Here is a 13,033-nt window from a genome sequence, read left to right as displayed (position 1 = left end):
CGAGAGTGAAAATGAAAGGGGGAGGGGGACAAGCTCATGGACAATTTTGTGATCAACCCCAATAGTAGCAATATAGATTAAGGGGTAAAACCAAAGTATATATAAAAGATCAATGTTTTCTATATACACACCATTGCTGAAAGATCAATCATCAGACATGTCCTGACTTGCTTTCCTCCATGAAACGAGGGTGTTGACATGAGGCATGTAAGACCGCCGGATACATCCATTTACCATGTCGACCTTCCTCATCTCTTGGTCTCGAAAACTATAAGCATACAACGAGCCATCTTCGTCTCTCTGGAAAATAATATCTCCCTTGATTCTTAAACTGAAAAGAGGAACCATGTCTATGACGGAACCCACCGTGATGCTGTGATTCTTTGTCCAGACTTCCCCACACAAACCTTTCAAGATCCAAATGTCGATATGGTTCACGTCTTCATGAATGACAAAACTCAAAAGGCCACCCATTTCAAGGATCCTGTCACGAGTTCGGCTGGGTTTTGGGAGCGGTATTTGGTGAAACTTCTCCTTATCCACTTCCATAGATACTATGTAATCGCTGCGGTCAACTTGAGGAATCCAGTGAAGAGCTCCAATGGCTGAAACAGGTTCATATCCAAACCAACGAAGAAGCCTGAATGGAGGGCCATTTACGTCTCTCCATGCTTGTGTCCAAAGACCCAAAATCTCACAGCTGTCAAACCCCAACTCATCCCAAAACAAGTGGACTACTTTGTATTCACCCGTAACATCATTCAGTATAAAACCATAGGATTCACGATGTGGATGAGATAAAGTACCCAGTGGAAGTGCAATCAGCTTCCTAGTCACAGGATTCATGACTGCCAGTCCTCCTTTCTTCACCATGTTATCAAGCAAAATTAGACCATTGCAGGTGGCTCTGATCTTGCCCGAGCATTTTAAATTGTACTCTCCTATCTCACTCTTATCATTTTTGAAGTCCAGAAACTGGACAGAATACATTGGAGAGTTTATGAGAGGGTGGCCAAAAATGGGGATAGGGTTTGGATAAAGAAGTTTTAGTTCAACCGAGACAGTGTTTGGCTTTTCTCGTGGTATAGAAGCCTTAGAATAAGGGTAGAAACTGTCCTTTGGAATTGGTGATAGAAAGATCAAAACAGATTCAGAACGATGGAGATGAGCATCAATGAATTTGGGGTTTTTAATTATGTTATACCAAGGCTTGCAGACAAACCTTGACCTTTGAAGAGAGTCGAGAGGAAGTCGCACAAGGATATTTGATATACAATCTTTATGGAGGTAAGGGGCTTGTGCTTCTGGCCACTGTTTTTTCTCTTCCTCTAATTTCTTGGTCAACGATCTCTCCTCCACTAACCTTAATAAGCCTGCATTCTTGTTTCCAATTAATTTCTCCATTATGGCCTTTTAGTTTCAGCACTTGACACCTACAAATAAAGGATAACGTTACAAACATTCATTTCCAAATGAAGTAAGTATTAAATAAGCCAAAAATAAAATATAAAACAAGAGAGTGAGGATAACAATGGCTTGGCAGCTTTCAGGAAAGCATCAAATGAAGTTATGAAACGTACTATGTGGAAACCTATTTCCACCGCCCAATGAGAATATTACAAGTGAACTGAAGGATGCCGCTTTCACTGTACCCCTCAAACCAACACGGGAAAACTATGCACGATCTCACCCTGCATCAAATGAGGTAGGTGAAGCCTCGACTTGCAAACCCACAGAGGAAGTCTCCTCTGTTGGGCTCGCGTACCAGACATACCAATTATTGCCCAAAAGCTCATCAACCCCTGCAGGGCCTAATAAGGAATACAACCCAGATAACGGTTGATACTGCGACCAATGAGCACACACCACATGTACCGCTACAAGCTACAATCATTCTTGAGTTAAGCCAGTATAAAAGGACCAGGTACGACTACGCTGGGGGCATGCTATTCAGAAGGTACTACTTAGGATGACATCTAACTTGCTTAGGACCTAAAGAAGCTCAAAAGGTATTAAGAATATAATTCATGACAGGGAGTGTACCCTAGTAAAAAAGGTTCTAAAATCTAGCCAACTATGCACTAGGATGACAGATTTATGTGCACAAATGAGACAAGTGTCAGAGCTTCTCCGCAACACCTCGACAGCCACTCTAGAAACTTAACCCCCAACCTCTGCACAGAGCTCCTGAGGATATTTGTTGCATCCTAGTGGCTACCGATTACTTCACCAAAATAGGTTGATGCATTGCCTCCGCAGCTTGCGTACCAAACTAACAACAATAATAATCATCCAACTACAGCACCCCACCAATCGCAATCGACATGAATCAAAGAAAACAGTAACTGCTTCACAATTCTTACACTGCACTATATAATTGTCACCTCCTCCTCCTCCTCCTCCTCCTCATCATATATAAAATGATCCAAACCAAACCTCGGTGTCGTTTTAGAGCGAGATTGCCAAACAAATCATTACACACACACACACACACACACACACACACACACACACACACACACACATATATGCATATAATTTCAGGGTAGTAATAGTAATGAAACCATTAATTAAGACAGACTACGACTTGACTTTTGTTGATCAAATTCAATTCAGAAACAGACTGGTTAGCAAAGAACGAGTAACTATTTATTTGACAAACACCACATCACACCACACCAAAACTTCCACGGTGGCAGGACCGGTGGTCCACAAAGCAAGCAGCCGGCCCTCCCTCCCTAGATCTAATCGCAAGCAGGAAAAAAAGAGAGGGAAATTCAACGGTAGTTCACTAAAAAAGGGCGCCCCAAGCTAACAAGGGTCCCGCTTTACGAGGGTCGGGGAACGTCTAATTCTACGGTAAGCAGACTTACCTTGCTTTGCAGGCTTCCGCGACTCAAAAATGTGACCCTTCAGTCACAAAGAAGCAACATTTCCGTTACGCCGAGGATCGCAACCTTTTGAGTAAATTTTTCAAAAGAGAGAACCCAGAATCAAGAAGAATTAATTCAATTGTACGAAGTGAATGTGAAATGGTAAAAAAAAAAAAAAAAAAAAAAGAGTTGGGAATTGGGATCATATCTCAAATTCCCTGCGATTGGAATTGGAATGGGATCATGGGATTACCTGATCGATGATTGTGATTGATTCGTCTGGCGAAAGTGATCGAAATTCACGACGTCTGCGTCTCGAAATTTTGTAGAGAGAATGAAAACTGAAACAAAAGCTACTTACTACTACCACCCCACTTATACGACAAAGGCGACGACCAAGACCACGACCAAACCAAAGGAGAAATGCTTGTCTTCCGTTACCCACAACGCCAGCTGGTGCCCCGTGCCCTCTGTCTCTCTCTCTTCGGTTGAAGCGTGTCCCTCACAATTTAATATTATTTTATTTCGTGTAAGACAATCTACACACTCATTTTTACTTTTCATACATCATTCTCAATTTCGGTCGTCAAATCAAATAAATAAAAAAGATATCAATGACTTAAAATTAATAAGAATGTGTGAGATATAAAAATTGGTTTGTGAATATCACAATCTTTTTATTTTATGAAAAAAAAAAAAAGAGAAAATGTTATCCCGTGCAATCTAATTTTGAAATTTTGGAAGAAAATTAAGTGCAGTCTCTTCCAAATGTCAAATGGGAATACAATTACTTTGGCCTATCAAGTCAAACAGAAGGTTAAAATAGATGCGATGCGATAGTCTGAAAAAAAATGTATTTGTGAGAATTTAAACTCTAGAATTAGAGAAATTTTTTAGTTTTTCTAAAATACGAGTACACCACATATCAATATACAAGTAATGAAACACTTACATATTTTTTACCAATTATATTATGACATATGAACAATCAACTCGTATTCTAAAAACACTGAAAATTTTCTCCTCAAGTTCTAGTTGAGGAGTTCCAAACTAACCACTAGAAGAACCTCTGCTAAGGGTAGTGCAGGACCACCAAACTATCGTGAGCACAAGGCAACAGATTAATACTTCGCTTAGTTTTTTTTTTTTTTTTTTTTTTTTGAAACAAAAGCTTAGTTGTTAAGTTTTGGTTTATTTTATTTTAGTGTAAAAAAGAAAGTCAAATAAAAAAGAAGGGAACCCCGCCGAGTACCAGTTATCCTCTCCGCTCCTCCTCTGTCAGTCCAGTCAATCCAGTCAGTTGACGTCATCGAGTGGGTCGGCCGTGGGCGTGGGGAGTGAGTCTACTAGTCAGTCATCACGGCCGTAATTAAATTTTTATTACTTTTGACCCTGAATTTCATTTTTTGGGAGTTACCTTATCTCATCAAAAGGATCCAGGATTCTGAAAATCTGTAAATCATATCCTTTTATTATATATTATACGATTATTTTTTATTAGGTACGATTTGTAGTTAATTTTAAATAAAAATATTTAAAATTATTTCGACTCTTTAATTAAACATATTAGATTCTGAGTGTATGTCAGACTAGTAAGCTTAATCGGAGGAATACAGTGACAGTCCAAGTGGCTGCCCAACCCATCCTGTAGTTATTTCTGTGCTTCTAGCAAAAACAGCCTCATCTTTTCCATTCCTAACCGCTGTAAGCCAAGCTGACCCACGAAAAGTAGGGACTTTCAACTTCTCCATACGTACTCTTCACTAATTGTCGAGAAACTAGAAAGAGAATTCTCTCCCCTCCGTATCTCTCTTTCCTTTCCTCTCCTTCTACTTGGACGGTTAAGATTAAGCTACGTCAATATCTTATATTGATTTTTTTATACAGACAAAAAGACAAAAAGCAAAGAAAAGAGTGAGAGGAGGAAAGGGAATGAGATGCACACAAAAAATTATAAAAAGCAAATAGAAATTCAAATTACAGAAATTACAAGTAAACTAGTAAAAAAAACAAAACCAATAGTCTTGAGCTTATTAATTTTTTTCGCAGCACAGGCATTGCTGAGTTCCATCGAATTTTAAACATAGAAGGCCGAATGTTCAAATTTATTTAAAAACAATAAGCAGTCTCAGCACAGCAGACACTATTGTACAAAATCACATTGTCGATCAAAGCTACGATTACAAACTCCCGAAAGAATTGTGTAGCAAAGAAATTACGAGTATCTCTCACCTTTTGATTTTCCTCTGTTTATTTTTCCTGCCATTTTTGTTTAGCTTTTTTGAGCTTCTAGCAAGTCCAAGACGACGATCTCTTAAGGACTGGCTTCATTTGTTTGTCCTCTTCGAGCGAAATCATCCCCAAGTGTGACGGATCCTCTAGCATCATCTTTGCAACCAGATATCCTGCTATTGACCATGTCTGGTACTTCCTTGCTTGTTTACCAATATATCTTCCTAATTTCCCGTCATAATATTCTGGCCAAGAATCTTTTAGCAGACGACTCTCAGCAAGCTCGATTGCCCGTCTTGCAATTTGTGGTCTTCCCGTTTTGATGCAAGCGGCAGTTAGCATCCATAAAAGCACTGCAGCAATTTGAAAGACAAAAATATTAAAAGGATATGTATGGTAATGTGATTATAAGAGAGAATAGGTTAAGTTGGTTTAGACATGTGAAACAATGACCTAAAGATGCTCCAGTTAAAAAATGCGATTATGAGACAGAGGCTCAGGCCAAATGAGGTAGAGGAAGACTTGAATGAGACTTTAAGAAATAACATGGAGTGCTTGGAACTAACGGAAGACTTAGCTCAAAATTGAGGAATGGCGTTCTAAGATTCATACAACCAACCCCTCTAGTGGGATAAGGCTTTGTTGTCGATATGTATGGTAATAATCTTGGTGTGGTTTTTTCAAAGTGGAAACTTCATCTAGACCAGTCCTGGGGTAGATAATGGGGGCAATAACAGGTAATGAAAACAAAACAAAACAAAACAAAACAAGGCGGGGCAAGGGAATGCAGCCCAACACTAGGCAAGGGAATCGAGTATATTAGGCACGAAGCCTGCTTGGTTCTTTTACGAAATTGAAAAAATAGATAACTGCGTGAAATATACCACCACCGTTTTCCGAAAACAAACTTGAAGAAAGAGATATCAAACTTACTTTTTCAGGATGAGTATTCAGTTCAGAAGTCAAAGACTTAAAATGAAAACAAAACAAGGCTGCTATTTTCATACTACTTGAACACTGTATTTAAAATATGCTTTTGAAAGCTCATCTAAGCAAGAAATCTTCCATTACGTAAAACATCCATAGTCCAAAACTGATTTCCACCTTGGAAACCAAGCTATAATCCATAACGCAAATAATGATAAAATGATCTACCATCACAATTATTCAATTTGAATTTTATTTGCAGCAATAACATAGAAACTTCAAGTAGAGGGACAAACCTGGCCAGGATCCTCCATTATGGTAACTCCATCTGGTATTCTTGGGATCACAACCAGTTACGATTCGCCACTCATGACTGTCTATTGCAGGATAACATATTTTTAAAGGCATTTCTCCAACCAACTCTTCCCAACGAGATTCAATGAGATCCATTATAGCCACTGATTGCTCTGGGGTTGCAAGAGAAGATAGAATTGCAACACAGTTACCCAAGGCAAACCATCGAAAATCCATCCTAGCAGGACTCACGTTGCCAATAAAGTAGCCACCACGGCATGGCATAAAATCAAATACCCAATCTGGGATGGAATCAGGAATGACATTGAACTTATTTACAGCTGTGTGCGAGTACTCTTCAGTCTTGTAACGGTATATATCATTTAATTGTTGGAAATCAAGCCAGAAGTAAACTCGCATGTGGTAACTTAAGGCATGCAAACGCTTGACAATTCGCTCTATGAATTCTTTTCCTTCTCCATCAGGTTTCAGCATTCCCAATGCACATCTCAATGACATAAAGAACAGAGCTTGGATTTCAATCGGATAACCATAAATTCCCTGGATAACCATATAACATGTTAAATAAGATAAGACATTTTTTAAGGTTAAGTATATTAAAACCATGATATAGAAATACAGCAATCAGGCAGACAAGAAAACTTGAAGTCAGCTACAAACCTGCATAAACGTGAAGACTAATGGACAATAATATATAAACAGTGAAATAAAATGCATAATATATCATGTAAGAAATACGAAAAGATTTATGCAAATGTTTCCTTTCTCGTTTTTTTCTTTTACTAAAAACTTCAAGATACAAACCTTCATAACAGACCAGAATTATCCTTTTCTCATTTTTTTATTCTTTTATTATAAATAAATAAATAATATCCTTCATTCCCCACCCTCCGCCCTTATCTCCAGAGGGGACCCTGGTCATCCACCGTATAGTACCTCGGGGTCAGTAGCAAACGAAAGAGCTTCAAAACCCTCATCTATTGGGACTACAAATCATATTCACTTTTATTATGGGAGGAAGTGGAACTTAGTCGGCTATCCATCCATACATATCAATGGATAAGGCATTAAACACTAACAAATAGAACCGCAAGAACATGACTTTCAAGTTTCAACACTTTAAATAATTACAAATTTCTTTATAAGCTAGAGCATTGATTAAAGCCACTTTTAATCAATGTCAATGCAGCTATCATTGTTGTCTTCAAATGAAGAAAGCAAGAATATACTGCTAATAAAAACGATACTAGGGGACAACCCATACGCAGACAGATTGCTATACGAGAAGTCTATTGGTGATATATTCCTTCAGGCACAATAAATTCATCACCGAGTATTAACCATCAGTCCACGCACTTCCACGCACATATTATTCAGATAATTCATCTTGTGGGTCAAATGCCAACTATGCCTTGTTACTTCTCAGAATTGTAATATTGAACGTAAGAACTAAGGGTAATGTGCTACGTACATAACATCCAATTTCATGTGCACTCCAACCACATTTAAACAGTGTATCATCTATTTGAAACTAAACCTAGCAAAGAAACCACAGTTGCAAACCTGTAATCTTATAACGGTTAGGGACAGAAAGACTAAAGATTAATGACCTTATGATGGCTTTAAAGGACTTCTCAAGCTACTTCTTATATGCACTGGCAATTAAGTCTCTTTTCGAAAAAAGAAATTCCTTTGAAAATGAAGTGCAACTTACCATTCTACGATCAATCATGGAGCATCCATCAGCACAAAGCAACGTTGGGAACGTGTCAAAACCTTCTGAGAGACATAGAGTCAATATGAGCCTCATTCCTTTTTGACAATCTTCTGTTTCCGCGAGAGATAAATCCCCGGTTGATTTTGTATATGCACGGAGCAGTATAATCCACCAAAAACCAGAGTCAACAGGAGCAACTCTTCCGATTGCACTCTCTCCAAAATCTGCAATGATTGTATCTGACTTTCGGATAGGATCATGAAGAACTTTGAAGCTTGCTGGCATTGCACCTTCCCCGAGCTTGAACCTGTCTATTCTCTTTTCCCATCCTTGAAGCTGTAGGGTCTTCAAGAGGAAGTTCTTAACTATCTCCGGCTCACCATTCATAAGGAAAGCCAGAGCACTAGGTACAAAATCTCGGACAAAAACCTAAACACAACCAGAATCATGTCAAGATTTAATAATCACTTAACTGAACACTTAAAACATAAATGTTTTAGAGCTTTGTTTGCCTTCTCCCAAGGGTGTAATTCCTTTTTATATCCAATATTATGCCAAAATCAAAGAGAACAAGCGACATTTGCAGGATCAATAAGTTTCTCGGCGTCATCACCTCACCTCACGAGTCTAATTAGATATTTCCCCAAGTTGATTTGATTGCCAAAATTATTATTTCAAGGACGGATAGATTATTGCATAATCTCACACAAAATGAAATTGAAAACAAAAGGCAAGCAAGGGTTGACAATTGTGAAAAGTTGACCTGATCATAATTCAAGACTTCCTCAGAAGCATGATCGTATGCGGCAATGGTGCCCATAGGCTGGTTGCGGTAGAAGACCAAAGACCGGCGGAGAGCATCCCATGCCTCAGCAACCATTGGATGGGGCTCAAACGAGTTGCGTGCAGAGGAAGCAGGAGTGTCAAAACCAGACCTTCCACCGGGGGAGTAGGTGCTGTCCATGTTGTCCAAGCCGACTCTTGTGAGGCCAATGGAGAGCTCACTGAGTGACCTCTCGTCAAAGGACCTCTGCCTCTCAATGTTGAGCCTGGGCTTGTCGAGAAGGCGTGAGAGGTCGTAGTCATCCATGTCCGAAATGGAGCAGTGCGAGCTCACATTTCGTAGCCCAAACTCTTTGGTCCCTTCCATTTCCTTGGTCCGTTTCTTCTTCTTCGAACTTCAACAGATTCCAATCGAACAAAATGACTTGCTTCACTTCTCAAGTCTCAACAGATCTGAAATCTGTTTGTGTTGTGTTCAACTCCTACCAGACCAATTCATTTATTATTTTATCAGGCAAAACATACAATTTACATGAAAAACAAAATCACATAAACCTTTCAGAAATAAAATAAAATTGGAAAAAAAAGAGAGAGAGAGAGAGAGAGAGAGAGAAAGCAGCTCCAGTGAATCATATAATCTATCACCAACAAAAATTAAGGACGTTAATCAATAGTTAAGTAATAATCCAATCATCAACGACAACTTCATATGAGTTTATAAAATTTGGTTTGAAAAATTCGTCTCCTATCATTATCCATAAGTAAAATATTATTAGGATGAACAATCATTTTTCAAAACCTGCGTACAAAAATATGCAACAAAACAGAAAATTACAGATTACTTAGGGTGATGTAATCCCCATGCGTATTCATTTTTACTTTTCACACCTTTTAATCTCTTAATTTCACCGTCAGATCAATTTTTAACTATTGAACAGAATGAATTGAAGAATATTAATACATAAAATGAACAAAGGTGCGTGAACAGTACAAAAGTGTGAATAGTACTAGCACTATATAACAGAGTATCTGACAGATTAAATCATTACAGCAGAGAAAATTAAACATTATTTAATAATAATAAATTGCAATAATGGTAGATCAAGATCAACAAGTAACATTCAGCATTAACGTACAAGAAAACCAGATCTGAACCTTCTCAGCAAAAAAAAAAATGCAAATTAAGGAGAGAGAACGAGAAGAGAGAAAGAGAGATTATACCTCAGAGAGAGAGAGAGAGAGAAATGTCAAAGGAGGCGGAGGAGGTGGAGTCTCCGTCGGCGTGATAGGGCGATCGCCGGCGATATCGCCGGGGAATGTTCGGAAAGATGACGTAAAAATATAATATTAATATTATTACAACAGTAGGGCGATTTGCTTGCTTCTTGGAAGAAAGGAGAAAGAAAAGAAAGAGGAGAAAAAAAGAGCAGGTGGTTAAGCACCTACTATTTATAGCGTGGGAGGGTAGCTGAAAGAGTGGAGCAGGCGATGGATTTGCCAACGTGTCAAAAACGACACCGTTTAGGGAGTTTATTTTATTTTTTAATTTAAAAAAAGGTTTTTTTTGTTAACATCTCATATTTTGTTGACTACACTTTACATAATAATTTAATATTAAACTGCTCATAAAATGACTGTTTAAGCCCTAAAATGTTCTAAAAATTAAAAAGAAGATTCTAAATACACCCTTGAGTCATGCTTAAAATTTACTTATACGCTCTTACATAAGCAATATGATTATTTTTCCAAAAAAGAATGAACAGGTTGAAAACTCAATGCAAAACTCCATCACTTCAATATATATACATACAACTGCAAGACTTAAAACGCTTTTGCTCTAGAGTCAATTTGGGTAAGGTTTGTGTCCTTTTGTCTTTGCTTTAATGATATAGGTTACTAATATAAAAATTGAAAAGAAAACTGGAGGAAACAAGTTTGTGAAGACGAATACGCGAGTTTGATATAGGATGTATGTGAAGAGTTTAGGGTATGAGGGTAGTTTTGGAAAGAATATGGGATGTATTAAGATATTTTTTAATTTAGAAAGTAGATGTGAAGTGTTTTTAGTGCGTATGGTGTAATCAACCATATATGAGATGCCAGCCTTTAAAAAAATGGACAAAAGGCAAAATGAAGTGTAAGAGAGTAGACCGGGAATAGCCGGTGAGAGAGCACGAGTGATTTGTCAACGTGGGTAAAACGACACCGTGTGAGCCTCCGCAAGTGTCTCCGTCTCTGACTCAGCATTGGACGCCTCACTGCCCGCATTGGACGTTTCACTGCCCGCACTCCGCAGGCACGCCCGCTATCAAGTTGTTTTATCCGTTGGTCTTCTCCCATTTAAAACACTGTTTTTTTTGTACTTGCCAATTCCTTCCCCACTAACTATAATTCCACGTGGTGGTTTGGTAAGCTAATTAAATACTGAGAAAATATTCAATTACATATGATTATGACAGTTTTTCCTCTGTTTACGAGAATAGACCAAGGTATGGGTACATCTAATGGCGGATATACAGAAGAATTAAGGTGATGTTGAGACTCTAAAAGTCAAAATAAGATACTTAATATTACATTCTAATAGTATTTAGTAATATTTATCTTCACTTGTAAGAGGTCTTAAGTTTGATTCTCCCTGAAAGACGAATTTGAATTACATTATTGTTAGTCTATTATGAGGTTAGACTCATCTCGTTCTTTTAGTGTAGATAATATTGTTTGTTAAAAAAAAAAAATGCTTGTGGAGGCCTACCATGGCTAAATTTGTTAAAAAAAAAAAAAGAGAAAATGACTTTCACACACACATCTTTATTTATGGTCATCGAAATTGAATAAATCAAACACAATCAGCAGCCAAGATTAAATGTGGTGATGTGGTGATGAAACGTGTTGTTGACTTCTGCACCAAGCAACTATGACCGAGGAATGAACACTCTCGACTTAGAATTCTAGAACCTGAAGACAAGACTATACAATTCACTACTAAGTTTAAGATCTTTTACATCAAATTTGGCAGCTTCAACTATATTTGTGAAACATGCGTGGCCATGTTAATCATTTGCCAATTAGTGGATGGTCCCGTGCACAACCAACGCTTATGGCCTCACACGTGATGATCATTACCAAAAACCACCACATCCTAATCATTATCCCCATCGCTAGTTAAACATTATTTAGATCAAGGATTTATCTCACAAATAATGATAGGGACTCCATGGTGATGACTAGATGAGGATCCTCTTCGGATCCTCTTTGTGAGGATTTTAGTGATTACTTCATCGTGTTGTCAATTTTTATCAGGTACTGTTTGTGTTTAATCTATATTATTATTAAGAGAAACCTGCTTGTCAACTTTTTGCCACTTTTTTCCTATTTTACCATCACTTTTGATACACAATATTGACAAAGGAGGGCAAAATAGTAATTTTGTATCTTTTGACAAAATGACAACCATATCCCTATTTTTCCTATTTTACCCTCTTTTTATACTTATTTTTCTAATTTTACCCTCATTTTTTATACACAATATTTACATAAGGATGACAAAACAATAATTATGTAATATTAAGAAAATATACACTTATTACGAGAAATTGTTCATACACACACAAAATGAGTGCTCTCTGCTAGTTTTAAATTAAAAAAATTCAAAATAATTTATAGCTGCATGATGACAGATGAATGGACATCCGAGATCTTTACAAAGAAGATCCGGATAAGATCCTATTTGGTGATAACTGACCATTCTTTGGTGGTGATGATTATCCCTTGAAAGCCTTGACAATCCACGGCACTGCATACTGGCTATCAAGACCACATGGCAAATTTGCTGGAATTGCATCACTAATAAACCATATCTGGGTAAACACATGCATGGACCCAAATCATCCCAATTGTTGATAACACCATCTTGGTATTGATATAGAGACGTCAAGATAACCTCCCGACACAAGTACTATGATTATAAAAGAAATCATAATAACATTCACAAAAAATTGTCTTACCAGTTCTTTCATTCAATGTCTTAGAACTATATTCATTCAACGTGTAATATTGGGCACAAACAGTCTCTTTAGAAATCTATCTTCAACCAACGTCAGGTCCGACTTAGACATCAAAAAGAAAGATCTTATTTTCTGTCTGAGATTGGTTTGTCTAGGGAGCCTTGCTAGAAACCAAATCTTGA

General features: G+C 37.7%; 2 protein-coding genes across 4 annotated transcripts; both read right to left on the bottom strand.

Moving 5' to 3' along the window:
* Positions 1–28: 28 nt before the first annotated feature.
* LOC137708046 (F-box protein CPR1-like) lies at positions 29–3,346 on the bottom strand. Of its 3 annotated transcripts, XM_068447026.1 has the most exons (3): positions 3,127–3,346; positions 2,874–2,957; positions 29–1,433 (listed from the first exon to the last, which is right to left on the bottom strand). In XM_068447026.1, the coding sequence occupies exon 3, from the start codon at positions 1,402–1,404 to the stop codon at positions 145–147; it is 1,260 nt and encodes a 419-aa protein (XP_068303127.1). In that variant the 5' UTR covers positions 1,405–1,433; positions 2,874–2,957; positions 3,127–3,346; the 3' UTR covers positions 29–144. The 3 variants fall into 3 exon arrangements, with proteins under 3 accessions (XP_068303127.1, XP_068303135.1, XP_068303144.1); XM_068447034.1 differs by lacking the exon at positions 2,874–2,957; XM_068447043.1 differs by lacking the exons at positions 2,874–2,957; positions 3,127–3,346 and adding an exon at positions 1,581–2,370.
* A 1,529-nt stretch (positions 3,347–4,875) lies between these two features.
* LOC137710456 (probable alkaline/neutral invertase D) lies at positions 4,876–10,268 on the bottom strand. Its single transcript, XM_068449480.1, has 5 exons — positions 10,069–10,268; positions 8,828–9,329; positions 8,062–8,493; positions 6,329–6,887; positions 4,876–5,458 (listed from the first exon to the last, which is right to left on the bottom strand). Exons 2-5 carry the CDS (start codon positions 9,212–9,214, stop codon positions 5,163–5,165), a joined length of 1,674 nt encoding a protein of 557 aa, XP_068305581.1. The 5' UTR covers positions 9,215–9,329; positions 10,069–10,268; the 3' UTR covers positions 4,876–5,162.
* Between the last annotated feature and the right edge of the window lie 2,765 nt (positions 10,269–13,033).

The sequence above is a fragment of the Pyrus communis genome, chromosome 1, assembly GCF_963583255.1.
Source record: "Pyrus communis chromosome 1, drPyrComm1.1, whole genome shotgun sequence".
Classification (NCBI taxonomy): domain Eukaryota; kingdom Viridiplantae; phylum Streptophyta; class Magnoliopsida; order Rosales; family Rosaceae; genus Pyrus; species Pyrus communis.
Note: the sequence above shows the minus strand (reverse complement) of the source record. Positions and strands in the feature narration are given on the sequence as shown.

Excerpts from the sequence above, each read along its gene's own strand:
- LOC137708046 (XM_068447026.1), bottom strand. The coding sequence starts at position 1,404 with ATGGAGAAATTAATTGGAAACAAGAATGCAGGCTTATTAAGGTTAGTG.
- LOC137710456 (XM_068449480.1), bottom strand. The coding sequence starts at position 9,214 with ATGGAAGGGACCAAAGAGTTTGGGCTACGAAATGTGAGCTCGCACTGC. Across the intron at positions 6,888-8,061 it reads CCATGATTGATCGTAGAATG|GGAATTTATGGTTATCCGAT; the intron begins GTAAGTTGCACT and ends ATGGTTATCCAG. Across the intron at positions 5,459-6,328 it reads TAATGGAGGATCCTGGCCAG|TGCTTTTATGGATGCTAACT; the intron begins GTTTGTCCCTCT and ends AAATTGCTGCAG.